Here is a 24,843-nt window from a genome sequence, read left to right as displayed (position 1 = left end):
TAGGGAGTTAATCAGGCTTTAGTATTAACTTGCTTTTCAGGAAGGATTCTTATTTTGAGATTAAGAAATTATGTATTGATTCAGTTATCTGGCATACATGTAGTTGGGTTTTAAGATATGCTCCTCATTTGGTCCAAGATTTATTTGCTTACCTACCATTTGTAAATATTTATCCTATTACAACACCAGAACTGACCCTTTATATCTAACCAAGGAGGGGGGGGGGGGGGCAGCTGATTAGCTCTGAGTAAAGACACACTAACATTATGAGCCCAATCTCCTTCTGAGCCAGGCCATTTTTGATATCCAAGTACTTGGCCAATTGTGTAGAGTGAAGGCTCCATATTCCTGAAGTAATTCACTAACAGAAAACCAAGATACACCTTCACACAAAATAACATACCTCCAAGGATTCCAAACATAATCTCCTTAGTTTTTTAAAAAATTACTTAATTTCACTGACTTCATGTGAAGGTTTGTTCCCCTTCAGGTCACAGAGAAATAACATAATTCATAAGCTGTTCACTCTGTAGAGCCACTGAAATGTCCACGATCTGTAATATGACTGTCCTTACAAAGCTATTGAGTCATGATCCCTATTATTTTCCCATGACATACTTCTGATGTGTTTTAATGTGCTTATTTAATACATGAGAAAAATGCTCCATAAGATTTATTCAACAGATATCATCCATGTGAACAGATATTGTTCATGTGAACATTTTATAAATCTTGAAAAGATTCTCCCAAAGTGTTCATCTGGTTGTCTAAAATGCAAAGCCTAATCTTGAAAAACGACATGCCTTTCAAGGGAACATGGGAAGCAGCCTTTGGAGGCATCCTTAGAAACAATAAGGTAAATATGCCAACTGGAACAAATTGATTAAATTTACTAGTTAACATTGCTTTCAAAATGTATACTATCCTGGGAACTGAGTATTACTCATCCTTTTTTAGATTTGCTATTCTTCAGCCTGGCCAACATTGCCCTAAAATGACAACTAGGAACATAGAAGTGGAAATGAAGGAGAAACAATGTATGTACTTTACTTTAGGTAATCTACCCTGGACTTTTTCTTCGTTAGAACTCATTTGATAATTTCTTTTGTGAAGCAAAGAAATATGGATGTCAAAGGCTCCTTTAAATGATCTTTTAGAGAAATAAATGATTGTGGCCAATACTGATGAGGCTTTCCGTACAACAGAGCACCATGAGCTGTGAAATATGAGAACGCATTCAACATCAGCCAATAAAACATCTCCTGCCTCCTTTCCAAGAATTACCAATCTCAAATTTATTTTATATTCCCAATTAATGAGGGCAGGAAACAAACATATTTTAAGCACACCCTAAGAAAAGAAAGTTCTACAATGATCTATCACCACATGCAAAAAGAGTTCTGTGTGACAAAGCTATTTCCATGTCCCCAGGGGGTGACCCAGAAAAAAAGAGTGCTTTGACCTGGTTATAACAAATTCTCTCTCTCTTGGTAACCTATCCTGGTCTTTAACAAATTATCACTCTCAAAGGTTTTCCTTCTATCAAATCTAAATCTGCACCGTTAGAAGTTCAAGTTCATTTCCTTCTTTTGAGAAGGCACTTACTGAAAATGGGTCAGGAAGGAAAAATTAATGTCAAAAGAAATGACAACACGAAACTAGGTTTATTATGAGATTTTTAAAAATAGCTCTAGTATGAAACTTAAAAACAGCAAGTTATACTTGGGTAAGAGACTTCTAGTTCTTATCTAAAAAGCAAGCCAATCTCAATTTAAAACTAAAACAAAGCATTCTCACTATTTGGAGCCTCTGGAAAAAAAGAAAATATTTACTAAATCTGAGGTATTTCCACTTTTCTTCCACATAGTTCAATTCAACCTGCCTGAAAAACTCACAAAGTAAACTGACATTATATAAATTGTAAGCTGATCAGCCTATTTATCTGAATCATCAATCATGCCCAACTCTCACTGTATTTGCTTTGCATAAACTTTATTGTGACCTTCTCAATGACCTAGTCCCCTACAATACAGAAGGTCATAGTTGCTCCCATTAAAAACTTAAAATCAAGGTCTCAAAACTCCCAAAGGCAAGGAGAAAGGCTTGAAGATGTTGATTACTTGTTCTCCCAACATCTCCATAAGCCTTCCTTCATGCAATCCTATGACTCACTTTAAACTCTGTTTCCAATTTCTCTCCATTTCTGGTTTACCCATTACCTCATGATGATGTAAATGTGGGAGATAATATTTTTTTATTCGTGATCTCTCCCTAACTCTTTCCTCCTAAGACAACAGGCATCTAGTCAGTTTCACTGATAGGTTCTTAACAGAACATAGTTGTGGAATGGCAAAAACGCAGAGCCACTGTGCCAGTACACAGCCTACACTCCTTAAGGCACATTTTTGTGGACTATCCTTCTCTTAAGCAAATCAGCATCCCACAGAGTAAAGGCTGATCAAGATGTGCAAAAGCACCATGGGAGAATAATCACCTCCAGTACATTGGTCGTTCTAGGAACATAGGTACCTTTTCACACACAACACACTCATGTGTATTAGTTTCAAAACTTCCATAGAAATTGTATCATGTTTAGCCCAGGTGCAAAAGATATATGTATGGATAGAATTCATCCTCAAATGGAAGCACCTCTGCATTCTTTTGCCAGAAGGCTTACCAGTGTTGAAGTTCCTGGGTTCCTGGCCACTTAGTATTTTCTATTCCTGGGCCCAAGTCCCTATGCTGTCTCAGAAGTACCAACACATTTACAAAAGAAATACATTTGAAAGCTGCTCAGATATGCACCAAAAAGAAGCAGGACAAAATATCCAAGACATATTTGAAAATTAATCCTAATTCATTGCAAAGATACACTCATCAACTTCTTAACATTAAAGAAAAAAACCTTACCAGTCTTAAAGAAAGTAGAAGGGCCTTAGAGCTGATTAGTGTTCTGAAAGTCACTATTTAAACAACAACAACACTGCAGTACATAAACAAATAGCTCGTGGAGTCTTGATACACAATGGGATCACACACTATAAGCAATACTTAACTTATTGGGACAACTCCCTCTGAAAATATAGATATTGTATATTTATTTTATACTGTCTTTATCCTATAATGACATGTTTTAGAAATAAAGCCTTGATTTTCCTATCAAATTTTCAAAACCATAGTTGTATAAGTCTTAAAATCACTTTATTAGGTCTGATGGTGTGCCAGTATAGGGCACGGAAGAGGACTCAATAATCAACTACAGAGACAGTGAGCTTTTATCCACACATACGAGTCAATGCTAAGGCTGGTGCCCTACTGCAGAGTGCAATTGAGTGTTTTCCCCACAGGCTGTAACTGATTATTGACTCCCCCCATTAACATGTAGGGTCCATAGTGAAGGTTCAGACAGAAGGCTGAGGGACTCTGTCCCAAGGCCAGCGCTGAAAGACAGCCTATCACTTTGTGTAACCACAATCCATGTGTGATAAACCTGACCTACATTTCTCCCTTTCTTTCTCACAAGAGCTTGTCACTGTTTTAAGAAGGTATTTTCTAAAATGCATCAAATAAATGACTTTTGAAACTGCTTGGGAAATGTTCATTCCAAGAATATTATTTATAGCAATCTTATAAGGAATAGTTTACCCAAGACATAATCTCGAAACCTAGCCTAAAACAAGCTCAGAGGCAGAGAGTGCTTTATGTTACTCCTTCGGGTCTCTTCCTTTAGACTGTCCTTTATACAGTACACGGTCTAAAAGTACTATAATTTAATAAAAATAAACACTTGAAGCATATTAGGTAGGAATGTGTAATTACACATTTCTCATTAGTTACAAAGAGTAGCTTCCACAGATTCACAAGCCACGTCCTAGTCTTTGCTAACTTCTCGATGGAGTCCCAATAATCACTAAGAATGGGGAATAATTACAAACTGATGGGGCAGTAAAGGAAATAACTGGTGCACATGCTGGAGAATGCTCCCCAGGAACAGCTGCAGACGGTGCTTAGAAAGGTGCCGTGTGCTGTGGCTCCTCCCCACAAGGACCTACCATGCCGCTGCAGGTCATACTCTTTCTTTGTCTCTTCATTCCCTAGAATTTTCCATGCCTGATCAATTTCGATGAACTTCTGTATACATTCCTCCACCGTTCCTGCAGGCACATCTGCACTTTGTTTGTCTGGATGATACTGCCAATCAAAAATAAGGAGGATGGTGAATAGAGAGGGTTAAGTCTTTAAAAACTGTAAATCTGAGCTTTCGCGAAGAAAGAAGATAATGAGAAAACAAAACTAAGATGCCAAGGCAACAAGTCAACAGTGCTGGGCCCGGGAGACGACTTGCCAGGGTAATTAGACCACTGGAGTAGCTATAAATCCACTAGCGACATGATCTGTCACAACGTGCAAAGACAGCATTTTCTGGATAATTTGCTGATGGATGGAATCACTGGTCTCTTGGACAATCTACCTAGAGAGGATGACTAACAAAAACAGAAATAGGTACGTGCAGACGAGCAGAGCATGACAGAGGAAGAACACAAACTATGCAGAGAAGGAAGCTTCCTTATATAATGTGCATGGCTACGGATACCACCACGATTGGAGGACTCGCTTTTTCTCATAACATTAGATTATACACCTATACGGTAAAATAAAAAATGTTTCATCTTCTAGCTCAGTTCTGAGGATTTTAATTTCAAATCCCTGCACATAAGTTTTATTGAAAAATGGTTATCCTAATGCAGATTTATAAGGAAGAATTTTAAAGAACTCAATGAAACATTTGAATATAAATTAACGCATTAGTAAATCTTTCTTACATGTGTTTTCTAAGAAAGTCTTAAGAATGTTTTCAGTATGCAGCAATTTCTTTAAAGTATTTGGTCAAAAACAGAAAGTTTTATGTCAATTCAATTCTCAAATGATAATGTAAATATGGCTTACTGGGTACCTCACTTATACTGTCCTCCTTTTCCTTTTTTCAATGTTTTCTGCTGTTATCCCTTCTCTTGATATCTATCAGGTCTTCTGAAAGAATGAATGTGTCATTTGCTTTTCAGCAGTCTCCCAACAAACAAGTAAGGAAAGATTATCTAAATTTAGAGACATTTCACTTAAGTAATCTGGGAATAACAGAAGCAGATATTGAGATATGTAATTTTTCACTCTCAAGTAAATAAGGAACCACTTTATAGTATTCATCCAGAATATTTCATTGACTGCTTTACAGACATTGAAAGAACATGAAAAACTTACAAGTACCATGTCATTTATTATCCAAGTTGCTAAAGCCAAGACCACTCAGTGAGTTGTGGCAAGTAACATGAAGTCAAATGACTTCAATTCTCAATGCAGAATTCAGAAAGTATGTCGGTTTTTAATCATAATATTAACTATGGTTTTTGATAGTGAATTTGTCACCATGCTGAACTTGTTCACACTGCTAATGTCCTCAACTAGCAGAGCAGAAACAGTTGTGATATTTGGTTGCACAGAAGAACTAATGAACATCATGCATGCTGGAAGAAAGATTATAGGACAAACAAAGAGAATTAGGCTTCCATTTCCCTTTGGCAAATTATTTCTCTTCCTATGCCAAATCTATCAGTTATCAACATTTAAATATTTACGCTAATTAACATAATGACTAAAGAAAAGGAAACTATAGCTTTATTGCTTAGTCTTTTTTGTGATCACAATTTATCAAATGATACTCATAAAAGTTATTCCCATACTGAGGTTTAGTCAATCCCTAAAACTAGGATATTTCAGTAATATCCCAAAGCCAAAATAGAGTTGGCTACATTAAAGTTTTCTAACTGACCCATTTCTCTAACACTGTGTGAAGATTTGTGTAATATGCTTAATATTCTTCAATATTATTACATGCAACATACTCAAATATGGCACTATGTATACATTAAGATACACTTACATGTGAAAACTCAACCTTAATATGTCAGAAACATTAAGTAAGACCCCAGAGGAATCATTCTAAACTAGTACCTATATAGGAGAGGTACAGGCTAAAAGCCAGGTAATTTCTAATAGGCCATTATAGAAGGTATACTTGGTATAATAAAAGAATAATTGGACCTGATCATGCATCAACCTGACCATGCAAGCCCTACAAAACCAAGGCTGCCCCAAACTAAAAGCTATCATTAAATTTTATTGAGTCATAGGTAAGTTCCATGAGTGTCAAAGAACAACTCAATCAATCTCCTTCACCAATTTGGTATTTTCCTGACTACTATTTTAATTAAGTAACTACCATCCTAGACTTTTAGATCTATTCTGTTGTGCTATTAGAATGCAATACATTTTATTCTACAATATAGGGCTCAATTAAAAAATGGTAATTATGGCAAGATAATAAGTACGTCATTTGGGGTGATAAAAGCCTCACTCAGTCCAATCTGTTCTGACAGCAAATTCCGGAACAAAATCAAAGTCTAAAAAACAAACAAACAAAAAATGTGTTCTGTGGTAGGCTGATAATGGCACCCCAAAATACTAGCTTTTCATTCCTGGTACCTGTAAATGTTACCTTATTTGGAAAAAAGTTCTTTGCAGATATGATTAAATATCTTGAAATAGAAAAGTATCCAGGTGAGATAAATATAAAGTATTCTTATACAAAAGAGGCAGAGGGAGATTTGGCACACAGAAGAGGAGGTGGTATGAAGACTGCAGAGAGAGACTGGAAATACTGGCCTCAAAGACTGGAGTGATCAGGCCACAAGCCAAGGAACACTGGCAGCTACCAGAAGCTGGAAGAGACAAGAAATGGACTCTCCCCCTAGAGCTTCTACAGGAAGTGCAGCCAGGCCAACACCTTGATTTCTGCCCAGTTATACTGACTTTAAACTTCTAGCGCTAGAATTCTGAAAGAATAATTTTCTGTTGGTTTAAGCCATTCAGTTTATGGTAATTTATTTTGGCAGTCACAATAAATTATACATAATCTAAAGATATCTATGATTTAAAACTGCAATACAGACACTACAGCTTTTTAAGATGTTTCATTTATAAGGTCTATTAATAAAATGGTGTCATTATTATATACATTCTTAATTTTTAAATCTTCAATGATTATTGAACATGAGAAACCAAACTCCTAATACTAAGTTTCAAGATTTTCCAATCCCAAAGTGAACGCTAATTTCTTTCTTGCTATTTCTATATCTGAGCTCTCCAATGGGAAGCAGGCTCAAGCATTCACTACTATTCTGAGACCCAAGTCACTTTCCTTTTGTTGTCAAGGCTTATTTTATTCTTTGTCCTTTTTCTTTAATCCCCACTAACCAAATCTTCCCACCACTGAGAGCTAAAAGATATTCCTACTTCATTCATTTATGGAAAGATAAAATCTAAGGCATCCTGTGTTCTAGAAATAGCCACAAAAAGATAGCATGAACTTCCTCGTATTAGAAAAATGCAGGCAAAATCATACAAAAAACAGAGATTCTGAGAAAAACACCGACCAACCAGAGAAAATACTGATGGTCTTAACAAAATAGGTATGTACTAAAATCAATGTTGTAAAGTTCATTTCTTTTAACTACAGTAACTTCTATTTGTTTTCAGTACTACTAAGTTGAAATGACTTTTCCTAGAATTGGAAGAACTTAGTCATCTGGAAGCTTTCATGCCTTCCTACCTACAAAACGAAGTACTGCTGTATTTACTAGTAGCTTGCTACTTAAATATTAAATCAAATAAAAAGTTATCAATTAGATAATTAGTTAGAAATAGATAACATTCATCCTTTACTACATATCTGTGATTATGCTGTTTTGATTTATAAAATATTGACTTCAAATAGGAAGTAACAATCAATTATGAAAAGGACTCTGAGCAAATCTGATTAAGCAAAAATTCCCAAATTGTTACGCTGAGGTTATTTCATATGCCAATGCAATACCTGAGGATAAAGCATATTAGTTTTTCTCTATGTATTAATAGATGAGTTGAGTATTATTAATAGGATACTAGCTCTTTAGCTTCAAATTTTCTTAAATTCTGGAATCAAATTTCAAAATACCTTCTTTCTTAAAAAATATATTTTTATTGATTTCAGAGAGGAAGGGAGAGATAGAGTGAGATAGAAACATCAATGATGAGAGAGAATCATTGATTGGCTGCCTCTTGCACGCCCCCTACTGGGTATCAAGCCCACAACCTGGGCATGTGCCCTTGGCCAGAATCAAACCCAGGACCCTTCAGAATAGCACTGTCCAGTTCTGTGAGATTTGATGGTGGTGGAACCAGCTGCCTGATGGCTCTTTTAACTTTGTCCCACAAATGCTCAGTTGGATTGAGATCTGGTGATTGTGGGGGCCACCTAAGCAAGGTAAAGTCTCCCTTATGTCCTTGAAACCACTCCTGCACAATACGAGCACCTGGCATGGAGCATTGTCTTGTTGGAAGAAGCCATCTCCATTGGGATACGCCATCAACATGATAGGATGAACTTGATCAGCAATGATACTTAGATATGTTGTGCTATTCAGATGTTGTTCCACACGAATTAAAGGGCCCAAATCATGCAAGGAAAACATGCCCCAAACCATAACACTGCCCCCACTAGCTTGAAGGGTTGTACTCATGCGTGTGGGGTGCATGCTTTCATGCTGTTTCCACCAAATTCTCACTCTGCCATCTGCATGATGCAACTGGAAACGTGATTCATCGGACCACATGACTTTTTTCCAATGCTCGACTATCCAATCCTTGTGTTCCTGTGCGAATTGGAGACGTTTTATCTTGGTAACTGCAGACAGCAAAGGTGTTCGAACAGGCCTTCGGCTTCCATATCCCATAAGATGCAGTGTACGGCTAATTTGCCTACAAATGTCAGGTGGTCATAATAACCTAGCCACTCAGTGTATATGCAAGTGTAACACATCTGCTTCTTTGATTGAACATAAAACATGAAGAAAATTAAACCTTAAGCAATGGGTTACCTCATATCTAATTTAAGGGTAAATTTTTACTTCTCCCCCAACCCAAATCATATCAAACAAGTCTTTGATGACATACTCAACATGAACTACACAGAGAATTCCAAGAATGACATTCTGCCTCCGATAGCCCCTAGTGGTAATCAGCAGCAGTGCACTAGCTAATTACTTCTCTGGATGCAGAGAAGACAGGGTTTTGTGCAATTAAAGACTTAAGACACTGATGGCAAACTGAAGTTATCCCTGCTGAACAAGGGTGGTGATGTACATCTACAAATCCTACAGGGCTGCTCTCCTTCAGCAACTCGGAGCTCTGCTCTGTGGCCATCAAGGCCATCAGGTACTAATTAGACAGTGTGTTCTGTCAACGCTTTCATGCTCTTCCTTTATTAATTGATCATTCTGCCACATTAATGATACTACTGCACTGGCTTTGAATCCCAAGTGCTTTATCCCTGAGATAGAAAAGAAAGAAGACATGAAAAAGAGAATGTCCCACATTTAATTTACCTACATCATATTGGAATTAACACTAAGTTATTTGAATCAACTCTAATAATTGTTTTTCTTTTATTTGCAAAAATGCCCCTGTGGACCAAAAATATATACCGATATTCCTTAAAGTGTAACTGCTGTCGAATTAACTTTATAAGCTATAGAAAAATACAATGGGAATGAAATTTAAACTAAAAGTGTTGGCATTTTCATATATACACTAGAGGCCCGATGCACAAAATTCATGCAAGGGGCTCGGCTCCTGCCGTGACAGCAAGCTGCCTTGGCTCCCGCAGCCACGGCGGCAGCCTCTGTCACGATGGCCATCTTCTGCCTCGGCCCTCACAGCCCTGGCTTTTGTCGGGAGGTCGTCCAGAAGGATGTCCGGTCTAATTAGCATATTATGCTTTTATTATATAGGATGTTCAAAAATTAATGGTGGGAGATTAAATGCTTAAGGCTGGAGAAGTGGTGGCTATTATTTTAATTCTAACTACCTAATGATGAGGGCAACTCACCTAAAATGACACTCAATAAACCAGAGAAGTGACCTTATACTGACAGGAACTGAGTGAAATATAAAACATTTAATAATTGCAGCTACAATCAATGAACTTAGTATACAATTTTTGAGACAAAGGCCTAAGTAAGCTTCTTCGGATGCTGAGAAAACACATATCCTCTCTGATAATATTTGGTTTTCCTTATTGCCAATCACTGTTTTTATGAAGCAGCCATTAAAAAGTTGGTGAGGAGGTGCTGTTAAGATGGTGCAACAGTGATTCTCTAATGAACCAACATAACTTAGGTAGACGAAGGAGAGATCCACACTGGCTGACATGGCCGTATTTTGTTGTTGTTTTGTTTCACTTTCTGTAAGATGCCTACTAGCTTAAACAAGATCATGTTACACAAAGTTTGATGTACCAGGTAAAAGACTACAACTGTGTCCTTTACATGTTGACACCACATTAAGATTATGAAAGCTGAAAAAAAAATTATAAAGGTAAAGTCAAGTACAACACACTACTGCCACCTAATGATTAGGAAAATATTGCTTAAAGTAAAAGTCAACAACTCATGTATCATCCTATACAACAGCTAACAGCAGAAACACGATTTCAAAAATATGTTTGAACAATTTTAAGGTTTTTCTGATTCAAATAGAGAAAAAATAACCCATTTGCGAAAGTGTGTTTATCCACTCAAAAAGGCTTATTAACTATCTTACTATAAGTCATACTGTGCTAGCCAATGAGCACCCAATGATGATTGGAACAGGATCCCTGCCCTGATGGAGAAGATCAGACATATAAACAATTAATTATAATACAATGTAAAGAATGAGCTGATAAAAAAGATAAAATCATGAAAAAATTCACTTAGAATAAATTAAGAAAGGTTTTTAAATAAAGATGACATTTGACTGGGTTTTGAAGGATGAAGAGGAGTCAACCCCTGGAGGAATTGTGAAAGGGTGGAGGGGAAAGGCATTGGAGACAGTGAGAAACGCCAAATATAAGACAGGAAAGTACTAAGATGGATATTAGAGTTATGAATAGCAGAACTGCAAGCTTTACTTGGAATGAGTAAAAGAACAGTTGGGTAGGAAAAGTAATAAAAGGTGCAGCTGAAAAGTAAGACTAGGTTCAGAATGGAAAGAAACTAGTATGCTAAGAAACATGGATGTTTCCCTACTTAAAACTCCACATGACTTGCATGATAGAGATATAACCATATTTTTCTCTCAAAAACAAACTAACAAAAAAATGTAACCTGGTGGTAGGATGGGAAGTATAGGGAGGAGAGGTAGGAAACGGGCAACAAGGAAAATTACTGTACTACTGCAGCACTCCTGAGGAACTTGTCAGGGACGCTGAGGATCAAAGGCAGGAGGTATCAGACAGGGAAAGGTGCGAAGCTGGGGACAGGAATTTAGGAGTCCCCTGTAAAGCAGATAAAACTACAGGAATATACAGAAAGCAGTCCTCAACTTTTTTGAGTTATGAGCAACTCCAAGATTATGATAAAAAGCTGGAACAAGGGAGATGCACACACAATTTTGCAAACAATTAAGAGACCTCCCAAAGCACTAGGGCCTCAGAGTAGGAGTCTCTGATTTGGTGACACTTGAAGAAAGACAAAGATAAAACTCTGAAAGACAGTACTATTTATATCCGATAGAGGAAAGGATGCTAGGAAAGATAACAGAGCAGTGAGCAGTGAGATAATCAGGAAACAGCATCTGCAGAAGCCCAAGAAGGAAAGAGTTTCAAGGCACAAGGAAGATCTATGACAGCAGCAAATGTCACATTAAAACCACTGACTGTGGCAAGTAGGGGCCACTGCCACTGAACTAGGCACTAGATAGAAGAGTGGCAGTGGGGAAAGGGTGGGCTGAGAAGCAAATGGATGGTAGTTAAGCCATGTTTGGCAAGGAAGGAGAGAGGAGTAACAGCTATAGTAACCAAGGACCAAAGGAGGATACGTAATTTTGAAAGGGATTTTACTGCGTGAGGGGGTAAGTTAATGGAAAGGAAAATTCTAGAGAGAAGAGAGAACTGGCGCAGCACTGACCATGAAATAGGTAAAATTCAGTTTTTATTTTGGCTTGGTTGTGACTAATTATGTGACCCTAGAAAAGTTATTCCACTGTAAAAAATGTCCTCACTTGAAGAATAGAAAGAATGCTTGCTAAACTGTAAGCCACTCAAGGAAGTAAGGCCCTTTATCCATCATTTTTCCACTAACTACATCTACAGCACCTAGCACAATGCCAGCACAGACAAGACAGTACATATTTAGTTAATGAATACATTATCTGTCTATAAAGCTCAATGTTTTGTAAAAATCAAAGGACATAATGTGAGTAAGCATATTTTGATACAATTTAATTTTTTAATGGGGTATGGCAGGAGAGGCAGGCCTGAATAAAATATTTTTTAAAAATTCTTGAAAGCATTGTTGACAAGACAGTAAAGAATTCTGGACCAAAAATAAAGGAAAAACATATAACCAAGGACAAAGGATGAAAGGCGCTTTTGCTCCAAGGGTATTTTGCCTATCCTAGAAAGTATACTGGAAATGAACTTTTGTTTTGGTAACCCCATTTGGCTTAAGGTGGTTACACACATCAGAGAGGGGCTGACTAGAGGAAGAAGGAACAGGATATTGGAATAGACACAAAAGCTGAAACTGAGTCTGACGCCTAGCTGTGCAGAGACCATTCTGTTATATCAGGGTGAGAAGCTAAACCCCCTGTGGGAAGGATATGTTCCCACACTTCCTGGCCTTTGTCCTTTATAGCAACCCGGGGAAGACGTGGGGCAGATTTCTCTTCCACAAACTACATGCAAAATTTGCTCTTCCATTCCTGAAATCCAGTAATAGCACTAATTTCCCAATATAACACTAATAAGCGTAAATGAACACTTACAGAGGAGGATGAGTTTTCATAAGTATCAATGTCTAAAGACAATGTGAAAATGCCATTTAACCAAAACTACTCTCGAAAATCATTAATTTTTTTCATTCAGTATAGTATTTGGAGTTTCATGAATACAACTTTGTACAGCAATATGCCTGTATAAATGTATAGAATATACAGCTATGAATACTTAATACATCTAAAATATAAGCTTACAATTTTTAATGTTTTTGGCTTAACACGACACTGGCTAAATGCTTTACAGTCATTATTTCATTTAATCTTTATGAAAAAAATAAAGAATAAAAAAATCTTTATCTGTGTTTTTGCAGAGGCATAGAGAGGTTAAGTCACTCCTGCTAGATCACACAGATCATAAATGACACAAGTGAGACCCAAAACCAGGGCAAAGTGATACAAAGCCAGGACTCTTAATCACTATGCTACACACAGGCTTCCCTACAACACCACGTGTTAGAATTTATTTGATGTATATTCAATAGCACCTATTACACTGGACACTAGATTGAAACATCGGTGTCTTCCTCCTAACAATAATCTCTCGTCCACTGTATCCAGAATAGTGTCTAGAAATGTAATAGGTACTCACCCTAACAGACGTAGAGTGAAAGGATGAATGAATAACTGAAGACAAATTCAGATTGCTTTGATCCTCATAAATAGTTCTAAATCCATACATTTAATGAATTTAAAAAGTGTAATTCTCAAACAAAATGTCTTGGATTACCTTCAGGGATTGTAAGAATTTTATTTTGTATTTTTAAATGTTTTCAGATAGCTAAAAAGTAATGGCTAGTTTAAGTTGCTTCAGGAAAAAAGACACCTCTTTTCTGAGCTAGCTCATACCACACACTGCACAAATGATAATACGCAACTTATAGACAATATTTCAAAAAGCCTAATATCATGAGAAGGGGTTTTATTTTTTCCTACTGAGGGTAAGAATATATTTGACCCTTACTTAGTAGAAAACTGGGCACACCTGCATTAACTGTATTTGTGATATAGAAGATAATTCAAGAATACATATATGTAATATAAAGTATTCTAATTAAGAATAAATTAATTGGAACATAAAGGAAAAATAAGTCAAAACACAAATAACCTGTTAGTAACAAGTAAAATGTAATAAATGAGCAAAAATCTATGATTTACTTGAAGGCAAATTTTAAAGCTGTTTCATATTTCAGACGGCACAGTTTTAAAATACCTTCCAAGATGATAGTTACTATTTTTAAATCATGTAAAGCAGGGGTCCTCAAACTACGGCCCAGGGGCCACATGCAAATACAAATATTGTGTTTGTTCCCGTTTTGTTTTTTTACTTCAAAATAAGATATGTGCAGTGTGCATAGGAATTTGTTCATAGTTTTTTTTTAAACTATAGTCCAGCCCTCCAACTGTCTGAGGGACAGTGAACTGTTCCCCTGTTAAAAAGTTTGAGGACCCCTGATGTAAAGCCAGGCAATTCACTTATACTCAAAATGTGCTAACTAAACATTATGCATAACATTTTTGTTAACAGCATCCTATCTAATAAAGCGGTAATATGCAAACTGTCCATCACTCCAACACACAAGATGGCCAGCAGGGGAGGGCAGTGAGGGGTGACCAGGCTGGCAAGGGAGGGCAATTAGGGGTGACCAGGCTGGCAGGGGAGGACAGTTAGGGGTGACCAGGCCAGCAGAGGAGGGCAGTTGGGGGTAACCAGGCCAGCAGGGGAGGACAGTTAGGAGCAACCAGGCCAGCAGGGGAAGGCAATTGGGCTGGCAGGGGAGCAGTTAGGCATCGATCAGGCTGGCAGGGGAGTGGTTAGGGGGTGATCAGGCTGGCAGGCAGAGCAGTTAGGGGCAATCAGGCAGGCAGGCAGGTGAGCGGTTGGGAGCCAGCAGTCCTGGGTACCAGATTGGAGAGGGTGCAGGCTGGGCTGAGGGACATCCCCCCAATAAAAAAAGTGGAACAACGCTCTAGTAAATTCCAAAACTTTAACAAAAGTGTAATATTAATTCCTTTGGGAAACACTGGGCAAAATGTCTTTTTGTTTTTGTTTTGTTATATTTTGGCACACTGTAAATAATGTACACCAAAGCATAAGAAAATTCTAAATGTAAATGTATCTTTAAAATTTTCACTTTTCCCTTCTCAATTATTGTTTAGCATTATTATTTTACACAAGTTTTCTTATCATTTGTTTAATCTTTTTAAATAGAATTTATGTCTTCAAATATATATCAATATATAAAATGCCTAATAGTAGACATATAAATGTTCACATACAATTTTGTTCACCTGTTTACTATCTAATATTTTTGCATTGTTTTAAATGCTTTATAAGAATAATTTATTTAAATCCTTAAAATGACCCTCTGAGATAGATATCCTATATAATGAAAGGCTAATGTGCAAATAGACCAAATGGTAGAACAACCAAACAACTGAATAACTGAACAACCAGTCGCTATGATGTGCACTGACCACCAGGGGGCACACGGGGAATATGGTGGGTGTCGGCTACAGTGGGATGGTGGAGGTGAGCAGGGGCACCAGACCAAGGCGGGACGCCAGTCACTATTATTGGGTCGAGCCTCTGGTGGTTACTGAAAATTCTTTGCTCCCGTGAATCCCACCTGTGCTCACACCTGCTGCCGACGCTGGCCCCGCTCACACCCACTACTGGCGCCCAGCGCCAGCCCCAATAGCTTGGCACCGTCAGTGGGTGTAAGTGGTGGCTGCCAGCCCCAATTGCCTGTGAGAGCTTCTCCACATCCCCCTGCTCCTGAGGGGTGATCAGGGCAACAGCCATCACTCACACCCACTGATGGCGCTGGCCCTGCTCGCACCCACTGCTGGTGCTGGCCCCAATCACTCTGCGCCATCAGTGGGGCTGCCAACAGACAGGGGACCGGGGCCATGGAGGTAGGGACTGGGTGGGAGCTCGAAGGATGAGCCGAGACTCGCCCCTGTGCCCACCGTAGCCTTGTGACTCACAGTTTCTTTCAAGGTGCATGAATTCGTACTGGGCCCCTAATTTAGTTACTAAATGCCTACAAAAGAGCTGGCACATAGTAGGCATTCAATAAATATTTGCTATGAATAAATGATGATTCACATTAATTTTGCAGATAAGGAAAAAGGCCTGAAGTTATGGAGCTGGCTCAGAATCACAGAACTAATACATGGCAGAACCAGAAATCAAACCCAGGAAACTATCTCCAGAACCCACATTTTTAACCCTTCACTATTCTGCACCTTTAACATAAATAGTACCTATCCTCTAAAGAGGTAAAATCTATTAATGCTGCATGAATGCAGTGGGGAAGGAAAACAAAACATTGATAAGGCAACTCCTCTTTTTTATTTACCCAGTTTTCAAAATATATAGAGAGTAATTTCTTGTCATCATAATTTCTTGTCACTAACCAATGTATTACTTAATTTCTGAGCCTCAATTTCCTCATCTATATGTTAGAGATAATAATTATATCTCAAGTCACAGGATTAAATGAGTAAATACACATAGATTGATTAAAGCAGTGCCTGATACATAGTGCTGTGTTAGCTGAAATTATTACTTCCATGTTCACTTAAAATATCTTAATCCTACCACTTTTACAATAGAAACTAGTTTATAATAGTGTCTCCATGAAATACCTAAGTAATTTATTGTTAAACTAGAGGCCCAGTGCACAAAATTCATGCATGAGTAGGGTCCCTAGCAGCTGCCAGCTGCTGGCTGGGGGGTCTCCCTTCCCCTGGCCACCTGCTGCCCCGCCCCCTGGTTGAGGGGACAATTTGCATATTAAGCTTTTATTATATAGGATATTTTGCATCCTATATAACACCTGGATGATAGCTAAACAGTTTACCACACCAACAAAAATTATACTGTTTATTACAAGTTATAACCTTCTGATTTTTACTTACAACACTCCTAGATTTTTTCACAAAAGTCTCCATGCCTACATTTCTTTTCTATAATCAAGGTCACTTCATTTTGTAAAGTAGTCAAAAGACCTGTTTAAGGAATTATTCATAGCTCCCTTCTTTTCCCATGTGATAATTCTTCTCCAACTTTATATAGCACAGATATCCTTTCTACTTTCTTTTTCAAGATTCTAAAATATCCTATATAATAAAACCCTAATATGTAAATCAACCGAATGGCAGAACGACCGGTCTCTATGATGCGCACTGCCCCAAGAGGGAGGCAACCGGCGGCAGTGACCGGGGGATGGAGCCAGCCAGAAGGCAGCACCAGGCCACCAGCCAAGGCAGGTGCCAGTGGGGACCCCCAATCACCCTGCCTGCCGGTCGCTCCACAGATTGGCTCTGATCGCCGGCCAGGCCTAGGAACCCTACCCTATATATTGGGAACAGTCTCTTAGATTTAAAAATTAAAACCTGGCAAGGCTACCCTAACACTGAAAAAACAGGATCATGCAGCAATGACATGCATGGACTCTGGCTTGCACATTTTGTGGTCAGCCCTGATTTGGACACATAACTGTGTGACAAAGCCAATTACTTAACTTCTCTCTGCTTCAGTTTTTCCATCCATAAGATGGGGAAAATGGTACTACTGCCTCAGAAGGATCTTGTTATGTACTACTTTTTATAATCAGGGCAAAAAAAATGTAGCTGCCCATACAATAGCAAGATGCCTTTTACCTGTATGAAAAGTATGGTCACTGGTGCATGCAGTGTCCCGGATTGCAAGAGGGCTGTCCGACTGCCAGTTTAGGCCTGACATCCCCTGAGGGATCCCAGATTGCGAGAGAACATAGGCCAGGCTGAGGAGTCCCCCTGCCTGTGCACAAATTTCATGCACCGGGCCTCTAGTCTATGTATATAAAGCCTAAGTGACTGTTATGATCAGACATAGCTGGTAGCTATGATGCGCACTGACCCAGACCTTGCTGCTGGGGACTTGACAGCCCTGAATCTGGTTCACCTGCACCCCAGATCCAGACAGGAGGGAGGAGGGAGCCCGATTCCTCATGGAATTGGCCATGCCTTAGCTTGCTGCTGGGGCCCTGACAGCCCCAAATCTGGTTCACCCACACCCCAGGCCCAGATAGGAGGGAGGAGGGAGCCCGATTCCTAATGAAATCGGCTGTTGGTTAGATTGCTGCTGGGCCAACTTCCCACGGTTCCTCCCCTCAGCAGGCGGCCTCCCCCCACCTCCCCAGATCAGTCCAGATCGCCAGCCAGGCTGAGGGACCTCACCCGTGCACAAATTTGTGCACCAGACCTCTAGTATTATAGAACTAGCTTAATCCTAATATATATATCTCCACTTATAATTAAAACAGAACCTCTGAATGGCCATATAAGTATTAAGTGTCATTTTATACCTCAAAATACATGAATTTTCTTTAAGATTATGGAACTTATAGTAACAACAGCATATAATTTTCCAACACAATAATTCTTTTCCAGTTGAAAGGTATCCTGTAATATTATCAGCACCAATGGGAAAAGACCCCCAATTTTCAATTTGACAAAGTTTTTGGAGGCAAACTTTATTCTCAGTAAATAGTAATTTTTATATGCATAACTGCAAAAATATAGGAATAATACAACTAATCATTATTGATGTTAAACCATTTCAAAGCAATGGTTTATTCTTCAACTTAGTAGAAAACTAAAATAATATTTTAGAAATTGATTCATAAGGAGAAAAGAGCAATGTACTTTTATTAATAAGTAAAGTCCCTATTAATAAAATGCTGCTAGGAAATGTTGAGTCATTATCATTATTATTTGTTTACAGTAAATTATTAGGCAACACACGATGGTATGTGAAATACCAGTATGTCTTTCAGGCTAATTCTGCACTTTACATTTATATATATATCTTTAAGCAATTCTAAAATATCTCAGTCAATAAATTTTTCTTTTCAGAATTGGGACCTTGAATAAGCACTATATTTACAAAAAGTAAAATAAGGAAACAGTATTTGCTAAATCAACATGTATTGTAAACTTAGCAGCTTATGATTTAGCAATATTTTACCCCAACAACTAATTATGTAGGTGTTAAATTCAAAGTCTTTTGAACTTGGAAAAGTACACAAAATAAATATGCCTTTTTACAAAATTAGATACAGAATGGTATTTGTCAAATGTAATTTTATTTTCCAACTGTTTTTGAGACATTGTTGAAAGTCAGAGAAAATGTGGTAATTCAAATTGAAAAGCAAGAATATAAACTAAAAGTCCATTTTTGAAAAAAAAATCTAATAAGCAAAATAAATAGCATGATTTTCCCCTTATAATTTTCTGCTTCATAACTCTTTTTGAAACTCTAAACTCATACAAAAGAGAATATTAAGAAAACAAGTTTCACTCCTTAAGCCATATATAATCTAGATTCTTTCAAAATTAAAAGAGAGAGTAGTAATTATGTCTGACCTTCTGAAATACTTCATCAATTGTACGTGAATTAGGTGTCTCATGGAAATCCAGAACACCAAATATTATGCCTTTAAACAACTGACATAATGGGAGAGAATTTAGCGGCAAAAGATATGTGGTCAAGCCCAGATTTTACCCCTTACTAATTGTGTGTTGTAGCCAAACCACTTAACTGTAACTAAGCCTTGGCTCTCTCAACTGAGAACATGGGGATAATAATATTACCTGCCTTTTTGAGGACTGCTGAGAGGATAAACTAGGCAAGATGTGAAAGCATTTGTAAATTGTAAAGAAAAAATTATGAAGTATAGTACACATGCTACTAATTATATACTTACTAATGCATACTTCCTCACCTTCTTAAACAGAATATGCTGAATGTAATTTAACCCATAGCCGTAATTATGAATATAAATTATTGTGCTAAGCTGTAATACAGGGACCAAAGACACTGCAACCCAGGCAAAAAGAGGCTAAAATGTCAGGCGGATTGTTGTGGTGTCTCTTTATATCTCTGGTTGTCTTCTGTACAATTAGTTATTAGACAAGACTCCTTGCTGCTATAATATGCATAGCTGCGTTTTGGGATTCTTGGCAGAATAACGCTTGTTAAAATTCTCTCTCCTATAATTTGTTGTTCCACTACTCCCTCTCTCACCTCTAACAGGTAACTCTGTCTTCTTTATTAGAGAGAAAAAATGAAGCCACCAAATGAGAGCTCATCAACTTCCGCCATGTAAATGACAAATGAACCAGCTCTTGCACCCATCCTTTCTTCCTTCTCTCCAGTAAAAACAGAGACAGGTCCCTCCTTTCTCTTTCCCTTCTACCTATGCTTCAGGTCACACCCCCTTCTGCCTTCTGTCAATTATTCTCTCTCTCCTAACATTTCAATCCGGAGGTTTCTCTTGGCTATTTCTCATGAAACTTAAACATGCTCCAGTCTCTCTTTATCTTTTAAAAGGAAAAGCAGAAAAAACTTTTTACCACAATGCAGCTACCTTCATTCTCCTTACCTGCCAGCAATACCTCTCCTGTCCTAGACAAATAAACCTAAATGCACTTCTACTGGGGGAGGGTATCCACCAGGAAGGGAAACATGGCAGGGATGGGGGCAGCAGGGGTTACAACTAAGATAATTTTGAATCAATCAGTAAGAGTTCATCAGGCGAGGTAGGGGAAGGGGCACAGTGCACCAGGCAGAGACAGAAGCAAATGCAAAGGCCTATGGCCAAGGAAGGGTATCTGGCCCCTAAAGGGAAATAAGAATAGTTCAGGGCTTCTACTAAATAGCAAGTTCATATGCACATTTATCCCTGGTCTCTCCCAAAACTCTACTAAAATAATTGCGAAAGAATAATAATTTTTAAAAAATATATTTTTATTGATTTCAGAGAGGAAGGAAGAAGGAGAGAGAGATAGAAACATCCATGATGAGAGATAATTATGGATCGGCTGCCTCCTGCAAGTCCCCCACTGGGGATACAGCCCACAACCCAGGCATGTGTCCTTGACCGGAATCGAACCTGGGACCCTTCGGTCCCCAGGCTGATGCTCTACCCACTGAGCCAAACCGGCTAGGGCTAGAATAATAATTTTTAAAGGCAAAGGTATAAATGCGTAAGAACAAATTCAACAGGAGAGAAGAGAAAAAGTAGGTGAGAGACACCAAAAATGGATCAATAAATGGTAACCAATTCAATCTACTTGAGAAAACTGAAACCTAAGCCTGAAGCAAGAGACAAGAGGTGAGCTCATTCATGCAGAGGCCAGAAATGCTCAAAAAACAGGGGCATTAAGTACGTTTGAACGTTGGGCTGAGGGACATGACTAAATCAGCAGGAAGACTGGTTCAGACTTTAGAAGAAATAATTAGATACCAGCTCTACTCCTCATCATAAAGCCAGACATCTACTCTCTCCTGCCATAGCAGAAAATCAGAAGTTTACTGTGTGAAGAGATAGACCAGAGAAGGTTCTGGATTCAGGAGCATCAGGTTGAGGGGTAGGATGCAATTTTGCACTGAAAATCAAAGGAAAAAGTTGACATAGGGAGTGGCACGAATCCAAGTTCCCATCTTCCCAGGCAGACAATTTGAGAATTCCCCTCTCGGATATAGATTCAGATGCTGCACATGTGAGGTCATCCAACAAAATGATTGGCCCTGCCTAATGCAAGCCACTAATTGTGCATAGGAACCTCCAAATAAGTTTGTAACACTTCATTCTTAAATATGAACAGACAACAAAGGGTCACCAAATATATGAAAAGAGAGAGTCTCTACAACCAGAGGAAGGGAAAAAACAAAGAGAACTCAAAAGGATGATAAAAGTGACTTACCTTGCCACACAAACTGCCTTGTAAAAGGGGCATGCCCATTCCCCATGAATATATTATTTACCTCAGTCTCTATTATTTATTCACAAACAATTTTTTGGCATTTAATAAAAAATAAGATGGGCAAAGAGACAAGAAAATGTGATCCATCATAACGAAAGGATATAGAATTTGATGAAGAGTAGACCCAGATGTTTGAATTATCAGATAGAAACTTTAAAATAACTATCTATAATAATGAAAGCATAATATGCTAATTAGACCAGACAGACGAATGACCATCTGGACGAAGCTGGGGCGGCAAGGGCCAAGGTAAGCCACCACAACTACAAGGGCTGAGGCAAGCCGCCGTGGCTGCGAGGGCCAAGCCCCTTGCACAAATTTCATGCATCGGGCCTCTAGTGATAAGTATAATAGAGAATCAAGTGAAAATGGTACACAACTAAACTAAAAACTTGACAAATATAATACTTGATTCTTGAAAAAATACTTGATTCACCCAAAAGATGGTAAGGAAGGCAAAACAGAGGAACAAAGAGCAAATCAGACAAATCTAAAAATCGAAAGATTATAGGTTTAAACTCAAATATTGTCAATCCTATATAATAAAAGCCTAATATGCTAAGTGCCCCACCATTCAACTGTTTGACCAGTTGCTATGATACACACTGGCCACCAGGGGGCAGACGCTTTGACCATAGGTTAGCTTGCTGCTAAGGTCCAGCTGATTGGGACTGGGCAAGATGGGCCGGACATGCCCTGGACCCCTCCCACAATCCCTCCTCTGACCCTGATCATGCACCGGTGGGGTCCCTCAGCCTGGCCTGTGCCTTCTCGCAATCTGGGACCCCTCAGGGATGTCAGAAAGCTGTTTTTGGCCCGATCCCCGCAGGCCAGGCCGAGGGACCCCACCAGTGCATGAATCCATGCACCGGGCCTCTAATAATTACATAAAATGTAAATGAACTAAGGGGTGGGGGAGATAAGATGGTCAAAAAATACAAACTTCCAATTATAATTTGGAGATCTAGTGTACAGTACAGTGACGACAGTTACCAATTGCACTGTATACCTGAAAGTTGCTAAGAGAGTAAATCTTAAAGGTTCTACACCCCCCCCCCCCCTCACACACACAATGGTAACTATGTGAGATGACAAACCTTACTGTGGCTATCACTTCACAAAATATATGTGTATCAATAATCACACTGTACACCTTAAACTTCCACAATGATATATGCCAGTTATATCTCAACTACAGGCCTGATGCATGAAATTCGTACAAGAGTAGCCTTCCTTCCCCCAACTACCAGCACCAGCTTCCCTCTGGCACCCAGGACCCGGCTTCCCTCACAGCCCTGGCTTCTTCCGTAAGTATGTCCAGTCTTATTAGCATATTATGCTTTTATTATTATAGATAAAGCTGGTGGGGGTGGGGAGGAATGTAAATGGACTAAACTCTCCCGGCTGGCCTGCCCCTAAGTGGGTCCCCCACCCCAATGGGGGTGGGGCCAGCAAGGAAACCTCCCACGGCCCCTGGCCTGGTCATCCCCGCCCAGGAGCGGGTACCCAGACCCTGATTGGGGACAGGACTAGCCAGCAAACTGCCTGTGGCCCCTCACCCCAGCTGGCCTGGCCCCAATGGCCCCCATCAAGTGGGCTGACTGGACCCCACCAGTGCACGAATTCGTGCACTGGGCCTCTAGTATAGAATATTTGAACAACATATCAACATAACCTAGTAGATATTTACAGAACACTATATTCAATAATGGAGTACAAATTTTCAAGTGACTAGAAGCATTCACCAAGATAGACCATATGCTAGGCCATAAAAAAAGATTTAATAAATTCCAAAAGAATGAAATCATACCAAGTACATTCTCTAACCACAACAGAATTAAATTGGAAATCAGTAATAGAAAGATCTGAACATTTTCCAATATTTTCAAGTTAAATAATGTATTTCTTAATAACCCACAGGACAAAGAAAACTATTACAGGAGAAATTTTCAAATATTTTGATCTAAATGATAATGAATATACACATCAAAATTTGTGCTTCTGGCTTAGAAGACAGGTGTACAATCAACAACAATGAAAGTTTCTTCATTAATAACTTGGAAAACGAGAAGCAAGTAAGTAGAAGGAAGGATATAATAAAATTAAAAGCAGAAATCATGTGAAGAAAAAGAGACAAACAATACCAAAAAATCAACAAAGTAAAAGTTGGTTCTTGGTAAAGATTAATAAAAGAGATAAACCTCTACCAAGACTGACTAGGAAAAAAAAAATTAAAAATTGCCAATGTAAAGAATAAAAGGGAAAACATAAATTTATACCTTATAGCAACTCAAGAATAAGAAGACAGTATGAACATTATGATAATAAATTTAACTTCATAAAGGAATGGACAAATTCTTGATAACTGCCTAGTAAATTCCATTAAACATTTAAATAAAAAATAAAGACAATCTCATACAATCTTTCAGAAAAGAAAAAAAAATGTAATCACTCCCCAATTATTTTATGTAACCAGCATATCTGTGATACTATATTTAGGCACAGACATCATGAATCTAGACATAAAAATCCTTAACAAAATAACAGCAATTAGGATACTGCAACATATAAAAACTATAATAGTTCATGAATGAGATTTGTTTATCCTAAGAATGCAAAATAGATTTAACACTATGAAAAATCAACGGAACTCACAGATTAATGGAGGAAATTAATATATGCAAACTTCAATATATATATTTTTTTAAAAATCTAACAAAGTTCAATATCCACTCATGAAAATATAAGTGCAAGACACATACAATGTTAAAAAAGTAAAAAGATGAAATCAATTTTAATAATATATTTCCTTATGTGTTCAAATGTATTCACGTATATTGTTTAAATGTGGATCAGACAATACATCCAAAATATTATCATTTCCATATGTAATCAGCAAAACAATAGATTTTTTTTGTACTAAGTCTTTGAAATCCAATTTGTATTTTATATTTATTTCAGCATATCTGAGTTTGAACGAAGAAGCTACATTTTAAGTGCTCAATAGCCATATATAACTAGTGGCTGCTGGATGCAAATGCTGCTTATTACATGACACACTTTTAAGCATTTTACGTGGATTATTTCATTATACCTCACAGAGGCACATACAGG

The 24,843-nt window shown here is 38.2% G+C and overlaps 1 protein-coding gene across 1 annotated transcript in view; it reads right to left on the bottom strand.

Annotated features, from left to right (window-relative positions):
• DNAJC24 (DnaJ heat shock protein family (Hsp40) member C24) overlaps positions 1-24,843 on the bottom strand; it is a 36,673-nt gene that overhangs the window by 9,992 nt on the left and 1,838 nt on the right. Inside the window, exon 3 of the mRNA XM_059709206.1 lies at positions 4,053-4,191. Within this exon, the coding sequence (XP_059565189.1) occupies positions 4,053-4,191 (139 nt within the window). The remainder of the gene's footprint in view (positions 1-4,052; positions 4,192-24,843) is intronic.

This window comes from Myotis daubentonii, chromosome 9 (assembly GCF_963259705.1).
Source record: "Myotis daubentonii chromosome 9, mMyoDau2.1, whole genome shotgun sequence".
NCBI lineage: Eukaryota > Metazoa > Chordata > Mammalia > Chiroptera > Vespertilionidae > Myotis > Myotis daubentonii.
Note: the sequence above shows the minus strand (reverse complement) of the source record. Positions and strands in the feature narration are given on the sequence as shown.